This window comes from Leptinotarsa decemlineata, unplaced genomic scaffold, assembly GCF_025532065.1.
Source record: "Leptinotarsa decemlineata unplaced genomic scaffold, Ldec_3_MD MMD2_tig00026358_RagTag_RagTag, whole genome shotgun sequence".
In the NCBI taxonomy this organism is placed as follows: Eukaryota; Metazoa; Arthropoda; class Insecta; order Coleoptera; family Chrysomelidae; genus Leptinotarsa; species Leptinotarsa decemlineata.
Window position 1 is genome coordinate 547,471 of NW_027412703.1, and position 27,802 is coordinate 575,272.

At 34.3% G+C, this 27,802-nt stretch overlaps 1 protein-coding gene across 1 annotated transcript in view; it reads left to right on the forward strand.

Moving 5' to 3' along the window:
- The first annotated feature begins 11,980 nt into the window (after window positions 1–11,980).
- The window catches only part of LOC111513641 (cubilin), a 60,216-nt gene continuing 44,394 nt past the window's right edge, over window positions 11,981–27,802 (forward strand). The window contains exon 1 of the mRNA XM_074184704.1: window positions 11,981–12,410. Within this exon, the coding sequence (XP_074040805.1) occupies window positions 12,212–12,410 (199 nt within the window). The 5' untranslated portion in view covers window positions 11,981–12,211. The remainder of the gene's footprint in view (window positions 12,411–27,802) is intronic.

Here is a 27,802-nt window from a genome sequence, read left to right on the forward strand (position 1 = left end):
CTAAGGTAATACGTTTTCTGTTCAAAGTGATTATAATTACCTCTACAATGTATGCTTTTCTGACGAATTTCCTTTTTATTCAAATTGACATGTGAACAGACACAACTGCAGATTCTGAAGTGACGTTAATCCCAATTGGTACAGGGAAATTCATTCACAAAGTCACAGAAATTGAATTTTTGGTATGGTATTCTGGGAGAACATATTGTAAAACCATATTTTATTGATGGTACCTCAACGGACAAACATATCTTGAACATCTTGATACAATGTAAACCCCAGAATCACTCAGTTAGTTGAAGACGATTATAGTCTACTTGAAGGTCAGCTCATCTTTCAACAAGATGGAGCTACTTTACATTTTGTTGCACCTGTACGTCAGTTTTTTGATGATTGGAGTAGATTGGAAGGCGAGGACCAATATAATGGCCAACTAGATCTCCTGACGTATCACCATCAGACTTCTTTTCATTACACAGCCAAATTCTCTTGATGATCTACGCAGGAGAATGGTCGTGGAGTGTCGTGCAGTAACTCCAGAAGGGTAACTCCATTGAGTAGAGTAGAGTAGGGTAGAGTAAGATTAGAACGGCAAAGATATTTGTAGCAGTAACTTGTTCTTTCCGGGCGGTCTCGATGATCAAATCTGTCGAAGTTTGTTCTGATACTTGATAATAGAGTTGTTCACTGCTGTTATAGTTCAAGTGAACGATATAGTGTAACCTACCTTCCAACAGCTCCTCTTTGATAATATAGTTAGGGACCTAACAAAAACACTTCACTAACTTACTTCGAAAGCTTCTGATAATTTCTCTTCCATATTCTCAGTTTACTATCACTGTTATTTGAATCAATAATGAATTTATTCATTTATTTATTTTCACCATTAATATGAAAGTGCCCAATCTCCATATAGGTAGTCTTTTTCAACTAAAATTACTTTTTTTATCCTTTTCTTCCAGTCTTCTTCGGTAATATCAGATATATCCCCTTTAATTAGCTCTAATTACCTTCTTATAAAATTTTGTTTGCAGGCATGTTAGACGTACACTTTCTCGAACCATCAGACCACCCTCATAAGTGTCTCTTTCTTCTTGAATAACTTCAAAAAATTGATATATTTCATGTAAAGGATAATTGGTTAATATTTTCTCCAATAAGTTTTTCAATCTTCTAAATGGCAAGTTACGAAATTCGACAGATGAGGCATTGTATAGCTTAATTCCTATACTATCTGTTCTTTTCAACCTATTAGCTGTAGGAACAAGGTTTAATTTATTTCTTGTATCTTGTTGGTACATATCCTTGTGAGCAACTTCATTCATCAAGATTTGTTAAACAAGAAGCAGATTTTCATAGCCAATAACTGAATGTAGGGTTATTATTTTAAGTTTTACAAATATTGGTCGACACTTTTCATCATAATTGGCAGAGATTATGCTTCTTACTGCAGATTTTTGAATGACAAATTTTCTATTAAGATGTACCTTTGATGTATTATTCCAATTGATTATACCATACCTAAGCACTGAATGAAAAAGAGAATGATATGTTGCAAGTGCCGCACTTTTATTTACTATTTTTTTAATTCATCTGATAGCAAAAACTGTCCTGCTAAGTTTATTACACATGCTATTTATATGGTCTATCCATTTCAGGTAGGAATCTATTTGTACTCCCAAAAATTTGGTGGAGTTTTTGTTATTTCGATTTAAGCAAATTGTTTCAAAAGTTAGAGTTTCTGTTTTTTGTTCATTGTGAAGATCAACTCGTAAAACTTTAGCACTTGATATCGTTCTCAGCCTACATTCTTATATAAAAAACAATTTTTGTGAGGTGGTTGATTGATTTGACAGATATGAATATAGATAGCTGTAAAAAAATTCGTCAATTTTTCTATTGAAGAAGTTATTAGTAGTTATATGCTAACTACAAACCGATCTGCGCTCTTGCCTCCGCAAATCAAGATCTAGTCATTCCAACTGGGAAAACGTACCGGTTTTTTGCTCAAGATCTAGAAACAAGAAAGAAAACGTTACAAATATAGGTCGACCACTTCGGAGCAAGTCTTCTAGATTAAAATATCCCAAATCAAATTTCGCAAACCAACGTCGAACAGTAAAATAAATATTTATTGCTAAACGGACAAAACTTTCGAAATAACCAAATAGAATCATAAGAGAATTTGTAAAGTTTTAATAGATCGTGAAACCGACGAGACATTTCAGATCATTGATGAGGATGGCCGTTTATTGCTCTTAATCAGGAAGTAGGGTGTATGAGTGTGTGGCATGTGAGGTTTGAAGCCAACACATTCGAAATGGATTTGGAATAGCAGAATAGAAATATAATTCCGTTACGGAATGATATTTTTTGACAGATTTCTTTTACAAAAACAATTTTCAACGACAAACAGATTTGATAAAACAAACATTTATTCATAACTTTAAACCGCACAATGATTTCTGAAGTAATTCCTAAAGTTATTGGTGGTTTGTCAAATATTTTTCAGGTAGTTTCTTCCAGTGGGAGTAGTCTTTCGGAATTGCCATGGTTTTTTGGCGTGAGAAGGTGATTTTTCAATGAAGTGGGAAGTCTTTTGGGAAGTCCAAAAGACAAATTCGAGAATTTGGAAAAGTCTGGAATTTACGGAATTGAATGTAAGGACTGCGATGCAAAATATTATGGACAGACAAAAAGATATATTAAAGTAAGATATAAGGAACACATAGCACACTTGAAATATGGAAGACCTGAAAAATCAGCAGTCGCCCATCATATTTTGCAACAAAACCATTCCATAGAATTCAGTTTATTGAGATTAGTTAGACAAGTTAACAAAAACAGGCAACTGGATGCCTATGAGAGTGTAGAAATAAGTAAAGACAATAATATTATGAATAACGATGACGGACCTATACCAAAGAGCATACTATATAGCTTGTTGAAATAATATTGTTGGGTTTACTGATCACTACATAAGGACACATTGCAAAAATAAATTTAGATAGGCAACATTGTGAAATTAATTTTGATATAGCTGAAAATTGTTTTATATTGTAAAATGATAGATGAGGAAAAGTTGTAAAATTAATTTAGGTTGGTATACCTGTATGGGTGGTACACCTGGATGGTTTACCTGTATGGGATATCTATATAGCATAAATAGGGTTAGCTTCGCGTTAGTTTCTAGTTTTCATCTTCCTCTTTGAAGATGATCACTTGGTGATCGAAACACAAGTCGAGGTGTTAAAAATAACGATTTGGTGTTGGGAAAAACTCCAGTAATTTTCAAAACTAGGTGTGTTTTTAAGCAGTAACAAGAGGCATCTTTTCATGAAATTAGATAACAGATAATAATTCCAGTGGCGTTACAGAGGGTTACCTGATTAAAATTTATGATAAAAATAATTGTACGCCACTGTTTGTTGCCAAGTTTGATATTTTCATCAGATCGAACATACAATCGATAAAACGTGTATGAGAACAAGCTCTGGTACAAATGCACTCAATTGGAAAAATAGTTTCTTCTAGGTTACTCTGTAAAATATGCAAAATCCTCTGTGACGCCACTGGAATTATCATCCGTGATCTAATTCATGAAAAGAAACCTCCTGTTTCTTCTGAAAAATACACTCAATATATTTTGAGACAGAACACAAGCACTACAGAAAAATCCTTAAGGGGCTCTCAGAGCGGTGCCTGTGCGAAAGCAACTCACATTGGATTTGAATCGCTGGAGATTAAATCCATTTGGAAAAACGTTCTCAGGAAGTTCATTCCACATAAACGGCATTCTCCAAATGAAAGAGTTCTTAAACAGTGAAGTTCTGTTATGTACCGCTTTTGGTAGAATCAAATGTGCCAAGTCACTTGAACACCTCCCGTGGAAGTATATATGAAATAGAGATGTTCCAACCTTTCTTCGATGTTCCAAACTATCAAGGTTGCAAGTGATATTCTCGTCTCCAATCCGGTTCGGAGACTTCTTGCAGAAAACCAATGCCTGGGTTTTTGTGACATAGAATTGAACCTGGTTACTTTCATACCATTTCGAAATTACTTCTAGATCCTCATTGAGATATGCAACCTCCTGCTGCCGGTGAAGATGTGCGTCCGTAGTCGATTTCCTGGGATTCAAACGTAATGACGAGACAAGTGTGCTCTCGTCATCAAAGCAATATATTGGATTCTTGTTTTTTTTCCAATAAGATGTTGATATACAATAAAAAGAGGGTTGGAGACAATATGGATCCTTGGAGAATACCAGCGTTGATGGTGTAAGTATTCGAGAGATATCTATCGAGGACTACTTGCAGGGAACGTTCTTCCAGGAAGCTGAAGAGCTACACACAAAAATGATCCGACAAGCCATAACACCGAAGTTTGGCCAGCAAACCATCATGCTACACACGGTCAAAGGCTTTAGAAATATCAAGCGCAACAGTTCTTGAATCTCCATGTTTTTCGATAGCGTCATTCCAAATATGGGTGACATACCATAGAAGGTCGCCTGTTGATCTTTATTCCCGGAAGCCATACTGATGATCGTTCAATACGTTGAAAGCTTTCAAATATTTGAGGATATGGTTGTTACGGATTCCACCATGATTTTTGATATCACTGATAGCAATGGGACTTGTCATCAGTTATTTGGAAGAGTTTTTGGGAATAGGCTGATTGCGAGCAATCTTTCAACTAGAAAGAAAAACTACTTTCTTTTAAAACAGGTTGAAAAGTCTGCAAAATAGTGGTGCGAGTTCATTTGCGCACTTTTTATGTACGATATGACGGGCCAGACGCCTTGTTGATAGATAGATAGATGTTTATTTTACTACATTATGTACAAAGATACATTTATAGCAAGTCAGTTGTACTGACTTGCTATACTAAGTTACAATGAAAGATTTAAAAATATAAAAATTTACACATATGCATTATATATAAATAAATGTCTAGACTAGCTGGCTATATAGAGTAATCATTAATCAAATATTCATTAACAGAGTAAAAACCGTATTGTGAAAGAGATTTTTTATCGCAGATTTAAATTTTATCCTGTCTAGATTTCTTGTCTTCTCAGTCAATTTATTATAAAGTTTAATATTGGGGGAATTCCTAGCCGATTTATCTAGACGATATCGAGGCTCAAGTAAAATGTCTTTTGTTCTTGTATTGTAAGTATGGAAATCCGATTTGGTTGTGAATATGTCTTTATGTTTATGAATGTGAAGAAGAGTAAGATAGATATATAATAAAGGCACTGTCATGATAGCATACCTGACAAATAGCGGACGGCAATGACCTCTGTATTCAGCATTAGCCATAACTCTCAGCGCTCTTTTCTGTATAATAAACACTTTACTGGCTTGCGTTGAATTTCCCCACAACATGACACCATAATTCAGGTGTGATTGAATGAGGGCGTGAAAAGTACTGAGTAGAGTTTCTCGATTTGTAAATGTTTTTAGTTTGCGAAGAACAAAGATATAGGTGGAGATTTTCTTACACAGAATGTCAATATGTGGACCCCAGGTTAGATTGTCATCCAGTGTTATTCCCAGAAGGTTAACGGTATCACCTTTACTCGACGTATGATTGCTGAAGAAGTTTAATTTCTGCGTTTTATCTATATTCAGAGTCAGCAGGTTATCAGAATACCAGTGTTCAGCTGAGTCTAATACCTCATCCTCTATATTTGTGAGATTGTGTAGAACACGGTCGGTGTTAAGTATGGTATCGTCATCAGCATACATAACTATTTCATTAGGCAAAAATTGATAGAAAAGATCATTTATATAGATTGTAAAAAAGAAGGGGCCCTAAAACTGACCCTTGCGGAACGCCATGATTAATTTTTTCCACTTGGGAACGTGATATTGAACTGCTCCAAAATTTACCTAACTAGATGTTGTCGAAAAGTGATTTCCGGCCAGTGTGGGAATAGTGGGTGTGGTGCCTTTTCCAGAAAATCGACTGTGGATTGGGACGCAAATTGTTCAGTTGGTGGATTTGCTCTTTCTATGGCTGTTGTTGCAATTGAACCCTCCACTTGTTTTAGCGATGGAATTGTGGATTTTGATTGACAGCTTCAGCTACATACCAGAAGAATCTAGACCTGTTGGGATTGGCAAGCAATTTATCTTTGCTTTCATTCATTCAAGTTTGCAGCTATTGCAAGCATTTATGAACCTAGTTCGGTTTTCGGCACTGGGATTTATCGGCCACTGCTGGTATAGTCTATCCATTCCCAATTAGAACGGCAATAAAAATGAGAGTACAGTCATAAACATTTCTTGCCTGTGGCCTCTAGTCGCCCAGATAGTTATTAAACGGGCTATCAAATGTAGTTGAGAAATAAAGGCTCGGCTAACTGGACTGTCTGAATACTAATTTTTTGTCCGTTTCACAATATTTCTTTGTCAGTGCCGCATGTTCGTGGGGTTGGGTGAAGTAGTGAGTGGTTTTGCAAACCGATTCTGAAAACTTTTTCTAGAGATCAATTATCCTAACACCAAACTGATATTTTTGCGCACTCGACGCGCGTTTCGCTAACAAGGTTAGCATCTTCAGGAGAAGCAAATTGATACTGAATCTAAAGACACGGGTAAGCTATTTATATACTTACCTAAAGTTTTTTGGTCCGATGTGGACTTTGTTTGTTAAATGATGATTATCCCAATTGATTTTTCGGTAATTAACTAGTGGAAACACTACCTGCAAATCAATTTGTCCGCTTTTCATTCTATTGTTGACAAATTAATTTGCAGGTAGTGGTTCCACTAGTTAATTATCGAAAAATCAATCAGGATAATCATCATTTAACTAACAAAGTCCACATCGGACCAAAAAACTTTAGGTATATAAACAGCTAACCCTTGTCTTTAGATTCAGTATCAATTTGCTTCTCCTGAAGATGCTAACCTTGTTAGCGAAACGCGCGTCGAGTGCAAAAATATTAGTTGGGTGTTAGGATAATTGATCACTAGAAAAAGTTTTCAACTTTCACACCAGAGTTTCCAATCTCATCGTTTGAACCGATTTTTGTGAAAATCTTAGTGTTTTTGGGTACTTCCATTAATATGGCTTTCTGGATACCTTTTGAAACAAATGATAACATTACGTGTGAGGAATCTGTGTCAATCGACAGGGATCTGGAATTTGAAAATAAGGACTTACATGTTAAAGTTCAGCGAGTAATTTTAAATATTCATGAATGCTTGAAGAAGGAAAACTGTCACACTTCACAGAATGCTATTGTGAATAGAATATGCGAATTAACGAAACTATAGGTGATGTCATTGACCATGCAATGAAACGAAAACAAATGAATAAAACATTCGCAAACGTTCATGGTGCTACAAAAGATGTGATTCGGCGAACAATTTATGGTATATACCAAAAAAATGAAGTACCAACCTTGGAAATGATTTGGTATAAATTACTCGACTATCCCGATTACAATTACAAATCTTCAGAAACTCTACGAGGTGTCTTGTTGTCTTGTGGTTTCCAATATAAAAAATTGAACAATCGGATGGTCATAATGGAATCGACACGCATTGTTCAACTTCGACAAGAATATTTGAGACGAATGAAAAGCTACCGAGAATCCAGCAGACATATAATCTACCTCGACAAAACTTGGTTAGACACACATGATGTTGTCATATATGGCTGGGTAGACGAAACCAAGTATTGTGCTTTGAACACACCTTCTTCAAGGGGAAAACGTGTTATAATTTTGCATGCCGGGAATGAAAGTGGTTTCGCTTTGCTTCTGTCGGCCAAAAATATAAAAACATCGTCTGCTGATTACCACGAAGATATGACTGCGGCTTTATTCGAAACCTGGTTAAGTGAGCAGCTTCTCCCGAATATTCTTCCAAATTCGGTTATTGTTATGAATAACGCTTCGTATCATTCTCGGTTATTGACTACAATACCAAACAATAACACAAAAAAGCAGATATTGGTGATTTCATGCGAAATCATGACATGGAAATACCCGAAAAGATTCCAACGAGAAAGGTATTACTGGCGATCATAAAACAACGTAATTTCAGAAAAGAGTATATTATTGATTCAATTTGTGAAACACGTGGTCGTTTCCTCTTACATTTGCCTCCATACTATTTGGGTCACAATGAAAGAAAGCTTGCGGAAATGTAATCAGTCACCGACTTTGAATGCTGTGGTGCTTGACAATATAAGGCGAGTGGTGAATGAAGTAGGTAATAGTGATGTGTGGAAGAACTGTGTGGCCCACGTAATAAAAGAAGTGAACAAATATTATGTGCAAAGTTCCATGAATCCGATCGTTATTGAACTCGATGATGATTCCACCTCATCCAAATGAAGCGAAGAAGAATTTTGATTTTTCTAGCCATTTTGTTGGCCTCTTTCATTTTGTAAATATATGTTTGACGAGAATTCGGTGTGATTATTTGTGTTTTCATTGTATTTTAGAGTTTTCGACTCGGAAATGAACTACCTTGAATTTCGAAGTTTTTCATAAATACCCATGGTGGAAAAATTCAGTTGAGATAACTTTTTCATGGGGTGATCAATTGCTATGATTGTAAGAATAAGTAACTGAAATACTACCACTGAAAAATAATATGCCAGCGCCTATGTCGAGGTGGGAATTCCTTCTCTGAGCTGTTCCAATTGGTACTGGAAATACTATAGGAGAGATTTTTGAAGGCGACAGCTTGCTCGCAATTTTTGTTGAACCAAGGTTCGCCGTTAGAAATTCGTTTCATTGAAAAAGGAATATATGATTATAGGTGATTATAGGTGGCGACTTCAATATCGATTTTCTTGGCAGTAGTATGAATCTTAATCTTATACAAGATCAACTAGCTTCTTTCAATCTGGAGAATACTATATCTGTCCCAACTAGGGTAACCTGCACCTCAAAGACATGCTTGGACAATTTTTTCATTAACGCTGAAGCTGAATATAATGTATCAGTCAAAGACCTCCATATATCGGATCACTATGCCCAAATAATTAATATTCCTCTATTTAAAGTACATGAAAATGACACAAAGTTTAAAAGTAGCTATAGAAGACAATTCTCGGAAGAAAATATTATAACTTTCAAAAGACTTTTAGTTAGTGAAAATTGGGATGACCTTTATGTTCAAAGCTGTCCAAACAAAGCATATGACATATTTCACCAAACTATTCAATATTATATTGAAGTAGCTTTTCCTATGAGACGGAACCAACAACGAAAAAATAGCATATCAGCCCCCTTGACCAACGAACTCGTTGAGTTGAAAAACTTGGTGTCTCTGTATTCAGAATGTGCTAGAATAAATAATGAGTATAAGAATATTAGTAAGCAGTTAACTAAAACTAATCAGTTAACTAATCTTTCTGTTGAGCATGGCATATTTCCTGAAAAATTAAAAGTTGCACTAGTTACTCCAATATTCAAGAAAGGAGACCCTAATACATATGATAATTATAGAGGAATAAGTTTACTATCCAGTATATCCAAATTATTTGAGTTAAATATTAAAAATCAACTGCTAACATTTTTAACAGCAAATCACCTTCTCTCATCGAATCAGCATGGTTTTACGAATAATCGAAGTACTGAAACAGCTCTATATGACTTCAATGAACACTTAATAACTTCTCTTGACTGCAAATTTCAAATATGCGGTTTGTTCATAGATTTCTCAAAAGCGTTCGATTGTGTAGATCACGAGTTATTACTTTTGAAAATGAATAGACTTGGGGTGCGGGGAATTGCTCACGATTTGATAAAGACATATCTTCAAAATAGGAAACAGCAAGTCATTGTACAAGGTGTGAAAAGTCAATCAATAACAATAAATCAGGGTGTCCCTCAAGGATCCATACTGGGACCATTTTTCTTTTTAATTTATGCTAACGATCTAATAAAGTACCTTCATGATCTTACAATGGTACATATAGTTGCATATGCAGACGACACCAACCTTTTGATTAAAGCAAAAAATCCCATAGTACTTCCAGAATTAACTGAAGTGGTCTATAATAAAGTAATTACATGGGCTACTAAAAACCATCTACCACTCAACATCAACAAAACAGTGTTAATGAAATTCTCATTAGGTAATAGGAATGACCCTCTTAGTATATTTAAATATAACGATCTGGAGGTTACATCTTGCCCAACAACAAAAATACTTGGTCTCACTGTAGATCACAGACTTACGTGGAATCCACATATTGACCTACTCTGCGATAAATTGAAAAAAAAATTGCTACGCACTAAGATTCATGCGAAATCACTGCAGCAAGGAAGTTCTGCTCAGCCTGTACTATGCGACCATCAATTCTCATATAAGATACGGAATTCTAAATTGGGGGAAGGGATCTTCTGCACAAAGAGTTTTTATACTCCAAAAATATGCTATCTGAATAATTGATGATCTAGAATGGCAACAGTCATGTAGAGATTCCTTCAAGAAATTGAGAATTCTCACTCTTGCTGGGTTGTATATATATGAATCATGTATTTATGTGTTCAAAAATATATCTTCATTTGAAGCGAATCGAGAAAATCATGGCTACTCAACTCGATCAAAAAATTTTTTGGTAACTGCTGCACATCGGACTGCACTTTTTCAGAAAAGTTATCTATACCTTGGCCCAAAATTTTTCAATAAGTTAGACGGCACAGTGAGAGAATCTCCTAATATTTCGATTTTTAAAGCACGATTGAAAGCCTATCTCATCCAAAAAAACTGCTACACCATCAATGAATTTTTTGCAAACCAATAATTCTTCACTCTAGACGGGCAGCTATTAGTAAACAATTTACCCTCTCATATGTATGTTGACTATAAATGTTATAAATTTGTATTGTAATATATTTATTATGTTTTACACCCCATTTGTATGTTAGACGGTAAATGTTTTTAAATTTGTATTGTTTTATATTTAATATGTTTTACACTCCATTTTTTTAATTTGTATTGTATTATGTTTATTGTGTTTTACACACTATGGACGTCTTCCTTGTTACTGTGTACTATTTTGTGAAAGAAATTTTATACTTTTTAACGAGAGAAGTTAATAAATATTATTATTATTATTATTATGTATCAATGGATGATGAAGTACTTTCCGTGACTTCAGAAGCACAAATTGATGGATCATTGGAGCTGAAACAAACATCTAGCCAGGGGAAATTCCTGAAATGGTCTTGAAGATCCTTCCACTCAGCTTATTTGTAATGCCAATGCGCGGTTTAGATTGTTCCCCAATATTCATCGGCATTTCACCCAACACTGAAATGAGTTTGTGGTCAGAAGATCCCAATAGAGGCCTGGAATTATTATCCCTGATCTGATTCCATGAAAAAAAAGCATCTTGTTACTGCTAACAAGTTTTATCGAAATTGGCGAAAATACTTTTGAGTTATTCATGAAAGAACAACATTTTTAGTTGAACTTTGGACATCCCATTACCCGGAAACGAAGCAAGTAAGGACACAGGTTCATATGAACTTTTTTTACAAAATATGACAAGTAATCACCACTTGAAATCATTGACATTATTCAAGATACACCCTGTATACGTGTACAGCAAATCCGACAGGCCCAGACCTAAGTCCAATTATTGACCTAGTTATAATTATGTAACCCTTTCGGTATATCATGATATTGCTCCCAAATGCGTGAAAAAGATAATTCTCCCCAATATTATTCTACTAGTTCGAAGTCAGAAATATCTTCCAAATCGTCTCACAAAAGTTGTTCCCAAATAGACTTGTGAACAACTCAGATAATATAATCAACATTCATAAGCCCCGCGTGCTTCGAAGAATGAAATCATAAAATATCTTGAGAATAAATAGAGAGCGTGAGTTTCAGCAGCAGCTTTGACTTCGTTGCTACTCGTTCATTTTCGACTGCAATCGTGCGACCCTGAAAGCTTGCAGGAGCTTTTATCATGGAGAAAATAGCTAGTGTACGGTCTACTCGAGGCTACGTCGATATGCGCCTTGTTCTCGTTAATTTTGATACCATTTTCAAGGCGAAACTCTGGCAAAATCTGTGGTTTTCCGTAGCTCATCACTCACATCGTATTCAAGTTCTGGTTTTTCCGAAGTATGCCCAGTCATGGTTGACAGATAGCACCAACAAAAAAGTTATATTGCAATGAATCGATTCTTTCATAAATATCATTTCGTTCTGTTTAGTTCATGAACTGTGATGTTGAAGAAATATTCGTGACACATAAATTGAGTGAACTTTCCATGCATATGCAGATTCTGTATTTTATTCATCATGAGTCGCTGTTAGTGCTTGGAGACATGCCACCGAAAGTTGTTATCTATGTCACAATCTTGACGTTTTTCGTTGGAACCCTCCAATACGTGTCATCCAGTCCATCTAAAAGAAGTGAGTACAAAACTTGAATTTATAAGTCATTTTCAGTTACAACAAGCTCAATTGTTGTAAAGAATGAGGAACGGACATGAATAGTTCTCTATTTCCAGTAGGGTCAAGTCAAGATATCAAGCTATTAGTAAAACCAACACAAATCTCTGGGTTTTCAAACAATTGTTGAAAGTAACATAATTCAAATAGCTTTCCATTTCAGTAGAATAATCCGTGGAAAATCCTACCCCACACAGGGATCTACTGAAGTTGAAAGAATATTCTCATCAATGACAAGTTTGTTGTACGACCTGAATTTATTTTCACAGTTGATATTAAACTCAATGAAGTGGATTACTTTGTGGTCTCTATTAGTAAGAAACGTATTAATCAATATGTTGTAACGATGTTTCGTTACTCTGCTATCGTGCCCCTGCAAAAGGTCGCCTCAATAAAAGTTTTCTATAAGCAGAAGATTAACGAGGTCTTTTGTTAAGGTGACATTTGTAGCATGTTCGAGTTTATTGCATCCACGTGTTTTACCAAAAAATAACCTATTGGAAAAACACACTTCAATCTGAGATTTTCACTTGAAAGTTTACAAAATCGCGACACGTCTTTCGCTATGTAATAACCTCTTCAGGCGTCACAATAGTGTTTGTACAAATACTGTGTCGTGCGTTTATAATAATTTGAATCATCATGAATATTACCACCTGCCACGCATTTCTACATAATAAATTAGGCACTGGACCTAATAGTAAACTATCTCTCCAACAGATCGCAGAAAGTTAAAGTAGGAGATGCAGTAAGTGAATCACTTAATATCACCGTTGGTGTTCCACAGGGACAGGGGACAGTACTGGGTCCAATACTGTTCCTAGGGTACATCAACAACTATATATATATATATATATATATATATATATATATATATATATATATATATATATATATGTATATATATATATATATATACATATATATATTATAATATATATATATATATAAATATATATATATATATATATATATATATATATATATACATATATATATTATAATATATATATATATAAATATATATATATATATATATATATATATATATATATATGTATATATATATAATTACTATTATCTCCATTGTGCATAAAAGTAGTCAAAAGTTCATTTTTTCAAATGAAACCCCCCGTATATTACTCGGTAAATTGAAAGATGGTAAAAAATAGTTCAAGATGATATATCATGTCCCTATACCTAAATCGTCAAGTTTTCTCAATAAAGTCGCTTCTTCTAGGAACATTATTTTTTTTTTAGAATTTGGATTTAGGTAGCAGTGGAATTATCAAGCTTATAGCAGTTCGGTTACTTTTATAATTAATTTACGAAGAGTTATCGACGGTGTTTCGAATCATCTTCCAAAATGAATGCAAATATCGATTGTTCAAACGAAGCTCTTATGAAATTATTCATTATACACATGAACAAATCATTGTCAGAACGTGTAAAAAATTCAACCAAATGTATCCTGAATTAACACCAATGAACGAGAGGAAGTTTGTAAGGTTACAAAATAATTTCGTTAACTATGGCTCAAAGTTTCCAGGGAACAACTGTATCAAAAATCAGTCATTTCTAGGTAAAAAGTAAGATTTTGTGGGCTAAAACATGTAAAAGTACAGACAATAACAGAATAGGATGATTCAAAGTAACAAAATTGTAAACAAAATATCACATTTTCACAATAAATGTTGTGCGTTACATTCTAAACACTTTGAAATGTTTTTTGTACGCGACTTGTGGTTGCTTTTTCAATTTCCTGGGGATACAGATCTTCAATACTCCGCACTATTCGCCGTCGCAATTCTTCTTTGGTAGGCACAGGAGTACTGTATACCCTTTCTTTTGAAATACCCCATAAAAAAAGTCAAGTTGCGTGAGATCGGGTGATCTCGGTGGCAAATCCCACGGCTCTAAACGCCTAAACCAACGATCGTCGAGGATTTCGTTAAGTTTCCTGGAAACTTTCAAGAAAATCGATTACAATCCTTAATATTTGGAGATATCTCTCTGCATTCAGTGTGTTTTCATAAATAAAAAAGCTAATTTTATTTTTCTTCAGAATACAGAAAACATTCAGGTCAAATTTTTCTTGAAAACCCATTTCTTTTGTAACATGAGGATTATGATCAGCTCAAAAATGTTTACTCCTTCTATTGAAAATACCATCCCTTATAAATTTTAATTCGTCGCTCCAAATTATTTTTGACAAAAATTCCCGATCTTCCTGTGTATGAATCAAAAGGGATTCACAAAAATGCATTCTACGTTCGATGTTTCCTGCTTTTGGAGCTTGAACTTTGGTAAATTTATACGGATGCATTCCGTGATTTTTCAAAATTCGTTATACTGAAGCATGTGATACACCTAAATCTTTTTCTGTACTGCGAATGGAAGCTTCTGGATGTGCATAAAAATATGCCAAAACGTTAACAGTTATTGTCCTCATTTGAACTAACAGGTTTTGGTAATGTTGAAGGCGCTTTTAACATGGAGCCATAGTTAAGGAAATTATTTTGTAAGCTTACAAACTTCCTCTCGTTCATTGGTGTTAATTCAGGATACATTTGTTTGAATTTTTTACACGTTCTGACAATGATTTGATCACTTTGTTCATGTGTATAATAAATAATTTCATAAGAACTTCGTTTGAATAATCGATATTTGCATTCATTTTGGAAAATGATTCAAAACACCGTCGATAACTCTTTGTAAATTACTTATGAAAGTAACCGAACTGCTATAAGCTTGATAATTCCACTGCTACCTAAATCCAAATTCTAAAAAAATGTGTTTCTAGTAGAAGCGACTTTATTGAGAAAACTTTACGATTTAGGCATAGGGACATGATATATCATCTTGAAGCATTTTTTATCATCATTCAATTTATCGAGTAATATACAGGGGATTTTATTTGAAAAAATGAACTTTTGACTACTTTTATGCACTTTTATGGACAATAGTCATTTTAGCACGCCCTGTATGATATGGATTCGATTTCTTTGTATTATTTGAATATTTCGAGTTTGTCCAAACTATCATCAAAATACCAACTTTTCATGAATTGAGAGTACTGATGTACTTAATTTCAATTAAGGCTTTGTTTTGGACCATATTTAGCACAATTTATTTTTTATCTCGAAAACAGAAATGTGAGAGGTGAAATTTTCAGAAAAATCATGCTTTGCATTTTCCAGAAACGTCTAACCTACCATCGACCATGAGTCACGCTGTATAAAAACCGAGCTTTATACTATAACAGATTTGAGACACAATTTTACTCAGCTTTACTACCTGTTATCTGCCGAAGCCACCGATATCCAAGCTCCATAGTCAGGGTTCGTTTATATCTGTATTGTAGACATACATAGAAAACATTTCAGCTTTTATAATTTAACGGACGCCTGGGGTCGCGGGCTCATAGACTATATTAAGTATGGATTTTATTCTCTAGTTTAGGTTGTCAATGAAAATTTTAGCTGACAAGGGACTCAATAATCACATCCTCGCTACAAGAGTAAACATTGTCATTGAATTGGAGATAATTTTGAGCTAGGCAAATCTTTAACAAATCTAAAATGTCGTGTTTGAATATTGGATTAACGTGATTTCTGTCTGAGAGGCGCTCCACTAACTCAATTGTTTCCATTGGCGGAATACTAAGTGTGTTTTTTGAGTATTTCATGAAAAAATAAGCTTTATAATAATAGCTTTCATTACCCAACAGTTACTAACCATTTATAGGGCTAACTAAGTATGTTGAAAAAAATAATATAGGTGCTCATAACTACAAAGTTATAATTTGAGAACAAACATATAATAAAATAAAATACGATAAAAGGACAACTGTATACCAGAGAATTGGAAATTCTCAATGGAAAACTGAGATGTACTTTCAACTTTAAAATGAATTTTAATCAATCTGAAATTTATTTTACAACTTTTCTGCAAAATAACATTGAAGCTGTTCGAAGAAAGTGCATTTATCTAGTCAATTTGAGAAAGTCATTAGAGAAATTAGGTTTTTTGTACAGGTGATTGTACCACCTGACAAATATTTTCTATTCTTTAACAGGAAACGAAGTAGATGCTCCTAAGCTATCATTACCGTAAGATATACTATTCAATTGGAACGTTTTAATAAATTCTCGTTATCCGATTCCACGGTGCAAATTACCCCATTTGAAAATAGCAGCGTCTTTTGTTGAATCTTAATCCTCTTTCCAGCTGAAATAAAATCTATGAGTAATCAATAACAAAACTTCAATCAGTCCCTCTTTATTACTGAAGTTGTCTTTCCTCGAACGAAGAATAAAGTAGGAAAATTGATTCTCATTCAGTATGATTCCATTCTCATGAATGAGAGTGTAATGGAATACATAGAGAACTAAACACAATTCTGATTTCAAACATTGCAAAACCTGAATTCATCGCTTTTCAATTAGGCATACTGTTCAGGTAGGAGTGTACATACGTGTCCAAAAGTTGAAAAAGGTATCACCAATCAAATGTCTGTAGGGGTAATACTGGACCAGCGATTGAGGTGGAATGAGAACATTAATTACCTTTCTATTATTTGGAACGGGAAAATCGACTCCGGCAGTTGTATTGCCAAAAAGTAGTTTCTACTACAGACCAACTATGCGCTGTAGAGGAGTTAGCATATGGACCCACCACAGTTTTGAAATGAAATCCATAGATGTATCGAAATTTTGTGTCGAACAACACTTTGAAATTTGTGCTGCTTCCTTTGAAACAAAACATGGCACAAATATTGTTTTAAACTGTTATAGAGCTCCTAGTGGACTTGCTAATTTATTTTTAGGTAAGATTTCTGAGATGTTAGACTGTCTGTACAAACCCAGAATCCATTTTATACTCTGCGATGATTTTAACTTTGACATGTATACAAACGAAAACTTTAATTCGTTGTGTACGGTTTTATCTTGTTTTAATTTAGTTCCATTAATAGGATGGCCTACCCGAGTAACGGATACCACATCAACAGTAATCGATAAAATTTTATAAATTTTTCTAATGATGGTACTTGCTGTGTTTTAAACAACAATATTTCTGATCACAGAATAGCACTTTTAGAGAGGGATACTTTGAATAAGGATAAAGTCAGTCACGTCAAAAGTGAAATAAAGAGAAACTTCAATGAAAGTAACATCATAAATTTTGAAAACTCCTTCATTTATGAACAGTGGGAAAATGTTTACAGAATCACAGATTTTAATCAAGCTTTCAACAATTTTTATGAAATTTTACTCAACCATTTTAATTCAAATTTTCCTGAAAGAAGATTTTATTACAAGGACAATAATAAGAGATGGGTAGATGATTGAATCATACATTCTGGTACATCATTGACAGACTTGTTTACTTTAAAAAAATACATATTCAACTTTTTAGCCAGTCTATAAAGAGGCCAAGAGAAAACACCAAGCCTTAATTAAAAAAAAAAAGAAAAAATACTACCAAGATAAGATACATGAATCCCCTAATAAGAGCCGTGCCTCATTGAATGTGGTATCTGAATTAACAAATAATCATAGAACATACAATGACATAAATATTAGGTTGGATGACCAGCTGATAGAAGACCCGGAAACTATCTTTTCCTTATTTAATACATTTTTTATCAACACTCCTACTAAGTTGGTGAATCAAATACGCTCTACAAACAGTGAATTTGAAAAATTTGTAGATTTCAATCCTCACACGATGTATTTGACTCCATACACAGGTGACGAATTTTTTATACTATCAAGTAATAAACTATAAAATAAAAAATCATCAGGTCCAGATGAAATACCTATGTTCATATCAAAAAGAGTTTTTCCTGTAATTATAGCGCCTTTGACGCATTTGATTAATATGTCATTTACAGTAGGTGTTTTTCCAAATCATTTAGAAACTGGAAAAATTATACCCACAAATTATATTATCGCCCTATTACGGTACCCTGTGGATTGTCTAAAGTTTTTGAATACACTTATCTTGAACGCCTCTGTTCATTTTTAAATAAACATTCCATATTAAGTCAAATGTGACATGGATTTCGTTCCGAAAAATCAATAAATACAGCAATGTTTTCATTATTAAACAAAATCTTAGAATATGTAAATGGAGGAGAATTCTCAGCCGTGATTCTTTGTGATTTAAGTAGAGCATTTGACTGCGTTAATCATAAAAAACTTATTTCAAAATTAGAAATGTATGGTATAAGAGGGGTTTCTCTCAGTTGGCTGAGTTGACTGGAAAATATAAAACAATATATGTCAGTTCAAGTTGAGAGAAAAAATGAAATCTATAGAGTCGATTCGGGATATTTGAATCAAAGTATGGGAGTGCCACAGGGTTCAATAATGGGTCCTCTACTGTTTGTACTCTGTGTAAATAACATTGAATCAGTAGTTACCGAAGGTCATTATACCGCTTATGCAGATGACTTTTCGCTAGTTATTCGTATTCACAACTGGCAAAGTAGAAAACATTCATTTCATGGTGAACAATGTGACCCTAACGACGCTAACAAATAGTGATCACAATGTAAGATTCTTGGGAATCATTTTATCATTTTAGATGAATTCCTCAATTGGAAAGGCCACTGTCAACAATTAATATCAAAACTTAATTCATTGAAGTTTTTCTTCATCAATTTACGAACAGTTTTAACAAAGAGTCAGCTGCTATGCTCAAGTAGAATCAAGACTTAGGTATGGTATCTGTTTCTGGGGTGGCTCCACCACAGCAGAAAATGTTTTTATAGCACAACAGCGAATTCTGAGGTGCATAGCAAATTTTTCTAATAGAGAATCATGCAAGGCACTTTTTAATGAGTACGGTGTTCTAACTTTAACATCAGTTTATATTTTTGAATTGTGTCTGTATGTGTAAATCAAGATTCACAACAAATCTAAAACTTCACCAATATGATATTAGAACCAAGAACCATTTTCATTTGTCATTAGCTAGATTCAAAGTAACATCAAGTGGACCAGAATACATAGGTCCAAAGATATATAATCACCTCCCAGATTATTTAAAGGCCTTGAATAGTTTTTCTCTGTTCAGAAAATCATTAAAAAATATTTATTAGAAAAATAATTTTATGCTTTGCAGGAATTCTTTGAATAATGCATAGTCATCTTAGTTTTAGAGCATGAGCCTGCCTTCCTCTTTTCTCTTCTTTTTTGATTTGTATTGTATTGACACTTCCTACACAATTTTAATGTCCTACTGGAAATAAAGAATTATTATTATTATCATTACTTCTGCATCACAACTTAGAGAGGGGTGTTCAATAGCGTCAAACTTTAGAATGTCCAAAATAGTAGGATGTATACTAGGATTGAGTCGTAATACTTCATGTAGGACATACTTTTCTGAACTAGACATCTTGACAGTGCCTTCACCGTATTTCCTGGGCCTTGTCAACTTTGTTGAGAAATGAGCTATCTGTCCCTTACCATTAATCAACTTATTATGAGAAAGGCACATACAACCAAGCAATCAAAGCATACACCTCACTACCTCAAATACTGAAAAATATCAAAGGCCTGAAGAGGTACAGGAGTTCTGCCATAAGTTACTTGAATCAAAAACGCTATTATTCTTTTAATTGTTGGATGTAATATCATGTATTAGTTTTAAATATTCTTTCAATTGTGTTTCTCAGATTTTCAAATTCAGCTGTATACTTAAATTCTTGTCTTTGTTTTAGAATACTGTTTTAACATTTTAAGATTTGTACTGTACCTCAATATTTGAATATTTTCACCCCCCCCCCCCAATTTATCGACATTGTAAATACATTTTAAAACCTGTACCTGACGTTTGCTGTGTCTTGTGATGATCGTTTTGCAATAAAAGTATTATTATTACTATTTTCAAAATCACGTACAAGAAAAATAGACGATTTTCCAATTCGGTCGATAGCAGAACGGTTCGACGTGGGTGCTTTGTTCACTCAGACAATCGGCCGATGTGTGAGTCGATGGTTCAATACAATTTTTCTCCTTCTTCCATACAATCAACGAAAAAAAAATTGAGTGCATCAATGCATGGAAATATGAAGTACTGCAATGCAAGCCCTTAGGCTCAGTTAGAAGCAACAGAGTATATATATATATATATATATATATATATATATATATATATATATATATATATATATATATATATATATATATATATATATATATATATACATATATACCGGGTGTCAACGAATCTATTAGACAACTCATAACTTCTAGACTATTAGGTGTATCAAAACGAGATTTGGTACAGATAAATGGTATGTGGAGAGGAGAGTTTTCACATATTTTTCACTTTCCGGTCACTTCCGGTTTCAGCGGAAATGGCTCCGGTTCTGAATTTTTAAATGGAACACCTTGTATATTGTAACATTTTTGGATTTCTGAGACAATTCTGGATCAGAAACTGACATTTCCGGAAGTTTTTCAGCCTACTTGATTTTTTCAGAGTCACTTTTAAAATTGCATCTAGGTGGCCATGATCGGACGTAAACTAATCTATGGACCTCAGGTGATATCAGAAAATTGCAATAGCGGAGTTTTAGTGACTAGTGTGTTGAATATGAATGAGACAAGTTTACAAAATAACATTTTCGTGTCTAACTATTATTTTTCAAATGGCGACCATTTTTTGACAAGCACTTTCCGAAAAAAGGATTTTTTGACAAATCTAACGATACTAATTTATTTGCGATTGGATTACAAATAAGAACATAAATTAAATATTACTGAGGAAAATACTCGATACAAATTCATTTGCTTTTGTCAAGGGTGCCATGGATAGGAATGATGCATAATATTTTGCGGTTATTTCCATCAAGTCCACTTTGGAGAACAAAACGATCACCTAGGTTATGACAGTGACATAAGCTTTATGAGCAGAAAGTAGAAGTTTCTCTTGATTTTCGTTAATTTTAGTTTAATTTTTCGTCGAAATAATGTATACTCAAAGTGAAAAAGTGGATATGTTGTTATTGTTTGGAGAATGCCACAGAAATTCAAGGAAAGCTGCTGAGTTGTATGCTCAGAGATATCCCAATCGGCAACACCCATCTCATCAGTATTTTCCCTATGTTGAGAGTCGTTTTAGGCAAGAGGGAAATCGAGACGCAGAACAGAGGTTTGTCATAAATGAGGAGACTGAGATTAACGTTCTTGCTATGGTAGAAGTTGACAAAACGGTTTCTTTAAGAGAAATTAGTAGAGAAATGCAGATAAGTCACGAATCAGCAAGAAAAATACTGAAAAAGCACGGATATCGAGCATTTAAATATCAGTTACATCAACATTTGTATGCTGACGACGGCAATAAAAGAGTAGTATTTTGTGATTGGTTGCTTCAAAATCATAGAGTTAACCCAAATTTTATCAACTTCATTCTATTTTCCGACGAATCACGGTTTACAAATAATGGCATGTTTAATAAGCAGAATTGTCGGTACTGGGCCCAACAAAATCAACATGCAATGAGAGAGGGCAATTTTCAAGAAAGGTTTGGCGTCAATGTCTGGGCTGGTATCGTTGGAAACAGAATAATTGGTCCAATATTGTTTCAAGGTCAGTTAACAGCGGTTAGATACTTGGGTTTTCTTCAAAATGAAATCGAGGATCATCTTAATGATATGCCTTTAGAAGTTTTACGGCAAATTTACTTCCAGCAAGATGGAGCACCACCCCATAATAGCAGAGACGTACTTGATTTTTTAATAGAGCATTTTAATAATAGAGTTATTGCAACCAACGGTCCAGTACGGTGGCCTGCCCGCTCACCGGATCTGACTGTGTTAGATTTCTTCATTTGGGGATATGTAAAAGAAAGGGTCTACTATGCAACAGCCCCAGCCACTCTCGAAATCTCAGAAGAAAGGATTCAACAGGCATTTAGAAGTATATCGCCTCAAATGTTACAAAACGTGTTGAGAGAAACAATTGAACGAGCTGAAATGTGTCTCGAACAAGGAGGGATGCACTTTGAAAATTTACTATAGTGGAATTTTCAAGAACTTAGGATATTGCAAAAAATCTAAGTGCATCGCTGAAATTATTAGTTAAATTTGTTAAATTTGTTGATCCAATCGCAAATAAATTAGTAACGTTAGATTCGTCAAAAAATCCTTTTTTCGGAAATTGCTTGTCAAAAAATGGTCGCCATTTGAAAAATAATAGTTAGACACGAAAATGTTATTTTGTAAACTTGTCTCATTCATATTCAACACACTAGTCACTAAAACTCCGCTATTGCAATTTTCTGATATCACCTGAGGTCCATAGATTAGTTTACGTCCGATCATGGCCACCTAGATGCAATTTTAAAAGTGACTCTGAAAAAATCAAGTAGGCTGAAAAACTTCCGGAAATGTCAGTTTCTGATCCAGAATTGTCTCAGAAATCCAAAAATGTTAAAATATACAGGGTGTTCTATTTAAAAATTCAGAACCGGAGCCATTTCCGCTGAAACCGGAAGTGACCGGAAAGTGAAAAATATGTGAAAACATTCCTCTCCACATACCATTCAACTATACCAAATCTCATTTCAATTCTCCTAATAGTCTAGAAATTATGACTTGTCTAATAGATTCGTTGACACCCGGTATATATATATATATATATATATATATATATATATATATATATATATATATATATATATATATATATAATTATATATATAATAATAATAATAATTTCTTTTACTTCCCCCGATAACAGGGAGGCCGTGGACTTTTGAGTTTGGAGTGTCTACATGACAGAATGGTACTGGATACAGCCTGTAAAGTCGTCAGGAGTTCGGATCCCCTTCTCTGCATGGTCCGTGACCATGAGAGAGCAGGAATTGGAGCATTTCTCCTTAGGGCAGCTGCCCGAGCAGCTGATGAACTCGGTATAGTTTTCGACACTGAACGAGGTGACCACAACTCTGTCACCGAGTTGGAACCTGTTCAGCAAAAAGCTCAGATAAAAGCCGCAGAGATCACCTTACTTCTGCGGAAACACAAGGATAAGCCAATGCATGGGGTCTTCTTCAATAACATTGGAAACCTTGGCTTATCAAAGCGCCTGACCTTCGCTTTTCTCAGGTTCCTGACACAAGGTGCAGGGCTTGCCGCGAGGCGCCCGAGACTCTAATGCACTTGCTATCAGCATGTCCAGCATATGCGGTCTCGGACTATATCCATCTGCCACTGCACGCAATTAGTCATTAAAAAATTAATGAATGTGCCAATTAATTTCAAAATAGTTTTCTCGAGAGGGCTTTTTTCTCAGTTTGTGTCTGAAAGTTACTTCTTTGTATGAACTACAAATATACGTAAAGAGTTTATTCTGAAATCAATATCTTTCTTCCTCTTTTGAAAGATTCACACATTCATTTGTATAAAGATGGTGAAATCCAAAATATTTCTTTTCGAAGAACCATTTTTTCAATTCCACCAAGAAAGTTGTCGTGCTAGTGTAAATACAATACAATATATTTATTCCTTAAAATGATCACTTTACAATGATATAGGAGTCGTCAATGGTAAAAAACATGAAATGTATATAAACATTAGTACAAAATACATAAATTTAACACATGAGAGTGCTTGTTTAAAATAAACAATTAAAAGTGTTCATACATGTACATCATAGCTGAAATAGGTAATGCCGGAACGATATTAATTGTTGGTTGGCGAATGTGGATATCCCAAATTTTCATTATTATTGTAAAAACAACCATCTACAAGATAGTCTCTGATTCTCCGTTTGAATACTAAAATTGACGTTACACTTTTTAGGCCGGAAGGTAGACAATTGAAAAATTTGGAACCTGCTAGAGATGGTATCTTTTCGAATAATTTTGTATGATATTTCTCACAAAGAGCAGACAGTTATAAATATAGAGAGAAGATACTGTCAACATCTTCCTTTGCTTGAAAACAGGTCTACATATATCAGTATGACGTAGATTGTAAAGCATACGAATTATTCATTTCTGAACAACAAATACCCTGTTTATATTTGTTGCATCTCCCCATAAGACCACATTACAAGATAGAACAGAATTAACAAGAACATAGTAAACATCTAATAGTTGTTCTTCACTCAGTATTTTTTTTAGGCTGCATTAAGGCATAGAAACTGCTATTAAGTCTCTTAGTTAACTTGAAATTGCCAATTCAATGAGTGGTCGATGTGAACTCCTAAAAACTTTGTAGATTCTGAAGGGTATATATTCGTGTTATTTATAATAGCATGTATGGTATGTTTCACAGATTTTCTTGGAGAAGACTGTACCAATACTGTTTTTTCTGCATTGACCATAAGTCTATTTCTTTGACACCACTTTGAGAAATTTTGACTTATTACATTCAATTTTTCGTGAAGTTCCAAAGGACTGTTGGCTTCTGCGGAAATAGAAGTATCATCGACAAAAATAACTATCAAAGTAGTGCCAATATGTTGTGGTAAATCATTTATGTATAGTTGAAACAATAATGGTCCCGTGACTGAGCCTTGTGGAACTCCAACTTCCAAGTCAAACTGTACTCGAGTTTACATTATCCCATTCTACGTACATCTTTCGAAATTTCATGTAAGACATAATCCAAGATAGAAATTTACCTCGAATTCCAATTGCACTAAGTTTCTTGGCCAGTATATCGTAGTTTATAGAATCAAAAGCCTTTGATGAATCGAAGAAGAGTGTGGCCACAAACTTTCCTCCTCCTCTATAGATATTTTCCAAGAAAGTTCTAGTCAAACCTTCTGTCGATCTATCGGAGCAAAATCCATTTTGACATTTGTTAATTACATTATGTTTCGTTGGGAAAGGAAGTAGTTGTTCATAGATACATGTTTCAATTACTTTGCTCAACACACTAGAAATAGTTATTGGTCAGTAGTTGTCAATCAACAAGGGATCATTTTTTTTTCAAGAGAGGAACAATTTTTTCTAATTTCAAAATCATTTTTGCAAAAAATGAGTTGCATTCCTCGTAGAACTGGTACCATTTCAGTGGAAGCGCTTCTTGAAGCAAGAGCCGAATCGATCCCTCTACGAAACCCTTTTTCACTTGGAAGGATCGATCGCAGCTTGAGAAATGGTTCTTATGGAGATTCTGTAAAACGTGTTCTTCCTTACGAATCAGTAGAGAGTTGCCCTGAAAATCTAGAGAAGAAAATTGGATTGGATAATTTAGGAAACACTTGCTACATGAATAGCATTTTACAAGTGTTGTTCATGACGAAGAATTTCAAGAACGAAGTTTTAATGATGAACGAGAACGGGAATGTTTCCTGCTTATTCATCAAATTCAAACAACTGTTCATGCAGCTGCAGTTTCGTAAGAAGGTATCATCTTTCCCTCCAACCGATTTCCTGGAGTCTTTGAAGTCTACTAGATACTCGTTAGGATAACAAGAGGATTGTTCCGAATTCTTGGGGTTCTTGTTGAATACTCTTCGTGAGCAAAACAATAGCAAAATCAATACTCCCAGCCGCTCTGGACTGAATGATTCCGTACAACCCATCTCGTCTTGTGTTTGTAAATCTTTTGCTGGAAAAATCCTCACTTCTTTAATTTGTGGTAAATGTTCAAGAAGTACTGAAAACTCATGTGAATTTCTGGAACTTCATCTAGCTTTTACTAATACGACTAATTACCAGTCCGTGCAAAGCTTATTGTTAAATCATCTGAAAATGGAATTTTTAACAAGTGATGATCGACTGTATTGTCAAACATGCGCCATTAACTGACTGTTATAAGGAAACAAGTATAGCTGAGGCACCAGTCAATCTAATAATAACACTGATGATTTTCAAACAAGACTCAACCTCTAACGGAAGCAAGAAACTCTTTGGAAGTTTCGAAATAGATGAACATTTCAACCTAGCAGACCACTGTTATAATATTCATGCAGTCATTGTTCACTGTGGTTCTGGCGTTGAATTTGGTCATTATTACGCCTTGGTCAAAGACGAAACGGACTGGTTTAAGTTTGACGATAGTCGTGTCACGAAGTGTTCTGGCGATACATTGAATTTTTTGGAGCCTCTGAAGACACCCTACATTTTGTTTTATGAGAGAGAGGACATTGTTAGATCAAGATCTTCAGATGATGTGGTGCTGCAGGTTTTTCCGGGTTTTCCTGCAGCTGAAAAAGCAAATGCGCCACTGGAATCAATAAAGTCGCCCCGGAGCGCCAATTAATTTTTATTGTTGTATTTATTTTATTTTTATCGTTGTTTTAACACATTGTAATAATTTGCAAATTATATTTTATTTCAAAATATTTGGGAAAATGTCGTCTTCCACAGATTTGTTGACGATTTATGCAAGTGGTTCACATATATACTCAGAAATGGCTTTGAGACAGTCCATGCCAGTGGAATTTTTATTTTTGAGTCCAAGAATAACATTGTAAACTTCCGATGGAATAACAGGGTTGAAATAAAAACTATTCAAATTACCGACAAGATCAATAGTCTCCGGAAGGTTGACATCTTTAAAATATTATTTCAAACTATTTGGCTCTTCAAATGAATAATGTTTGGCGAATTCGTTAGCTATAATGGATTCATCCCCTAACAATTTATGTCCAATGTACATTTCTTGAGAATATTGGTTATTTTCTTCTCCAGTTAGTTCACTCACAGTTTTCCACATTTGTTTTTTTTGACCTTCTATACTTTCTGGGCTGAAAATTTTGTTCTGATAGTATTTCCTCTTGCGCATACATATTTTTTCCATGCTCCTTTTTTACCTCGGTAGAATTGTATCATGTCATTATCCGCATCGGTAAAGTTCTCTCAGTTGTCTACCTTCCTCCTTGATATCTTTAGTAATCCACTCGTTTTTGGCTATATGAGAGTCATATTTGATTGGCATAAAGGGACATGTCAAGTCTAAAGCATACAGTAATACATTGAAAAAATTTCTGAATGTAGTATTAATGTCTAAACTTTTGTCATATACGGATTTATAAGTTTCATTACTTGATGATTTTTTTCCTTAACGGAAGGAGAACGGTAAAAAAAATGTTTAGAAAAATGCATGTAATTAAAATGCTCATTATAAGCATATATTCTAGCTCATCTAATTTTCTTGTGCACTAAATTGAAAACATGGACATTTCTTCACACATGAGCAATTTAGAGAATTGTATAGCTGGAATTTGTCACGTCCATATCGACTGCAACTTTCAGTGTATAACTTGCTTCAACAATTTATAGCACAATGGGGACGACCACTGGCAGAAACTTTGTTGGAACTGGAAACTGTGTTATGTTTTATATATCAGTAAAACTACAATTTCTAACTACTTTCC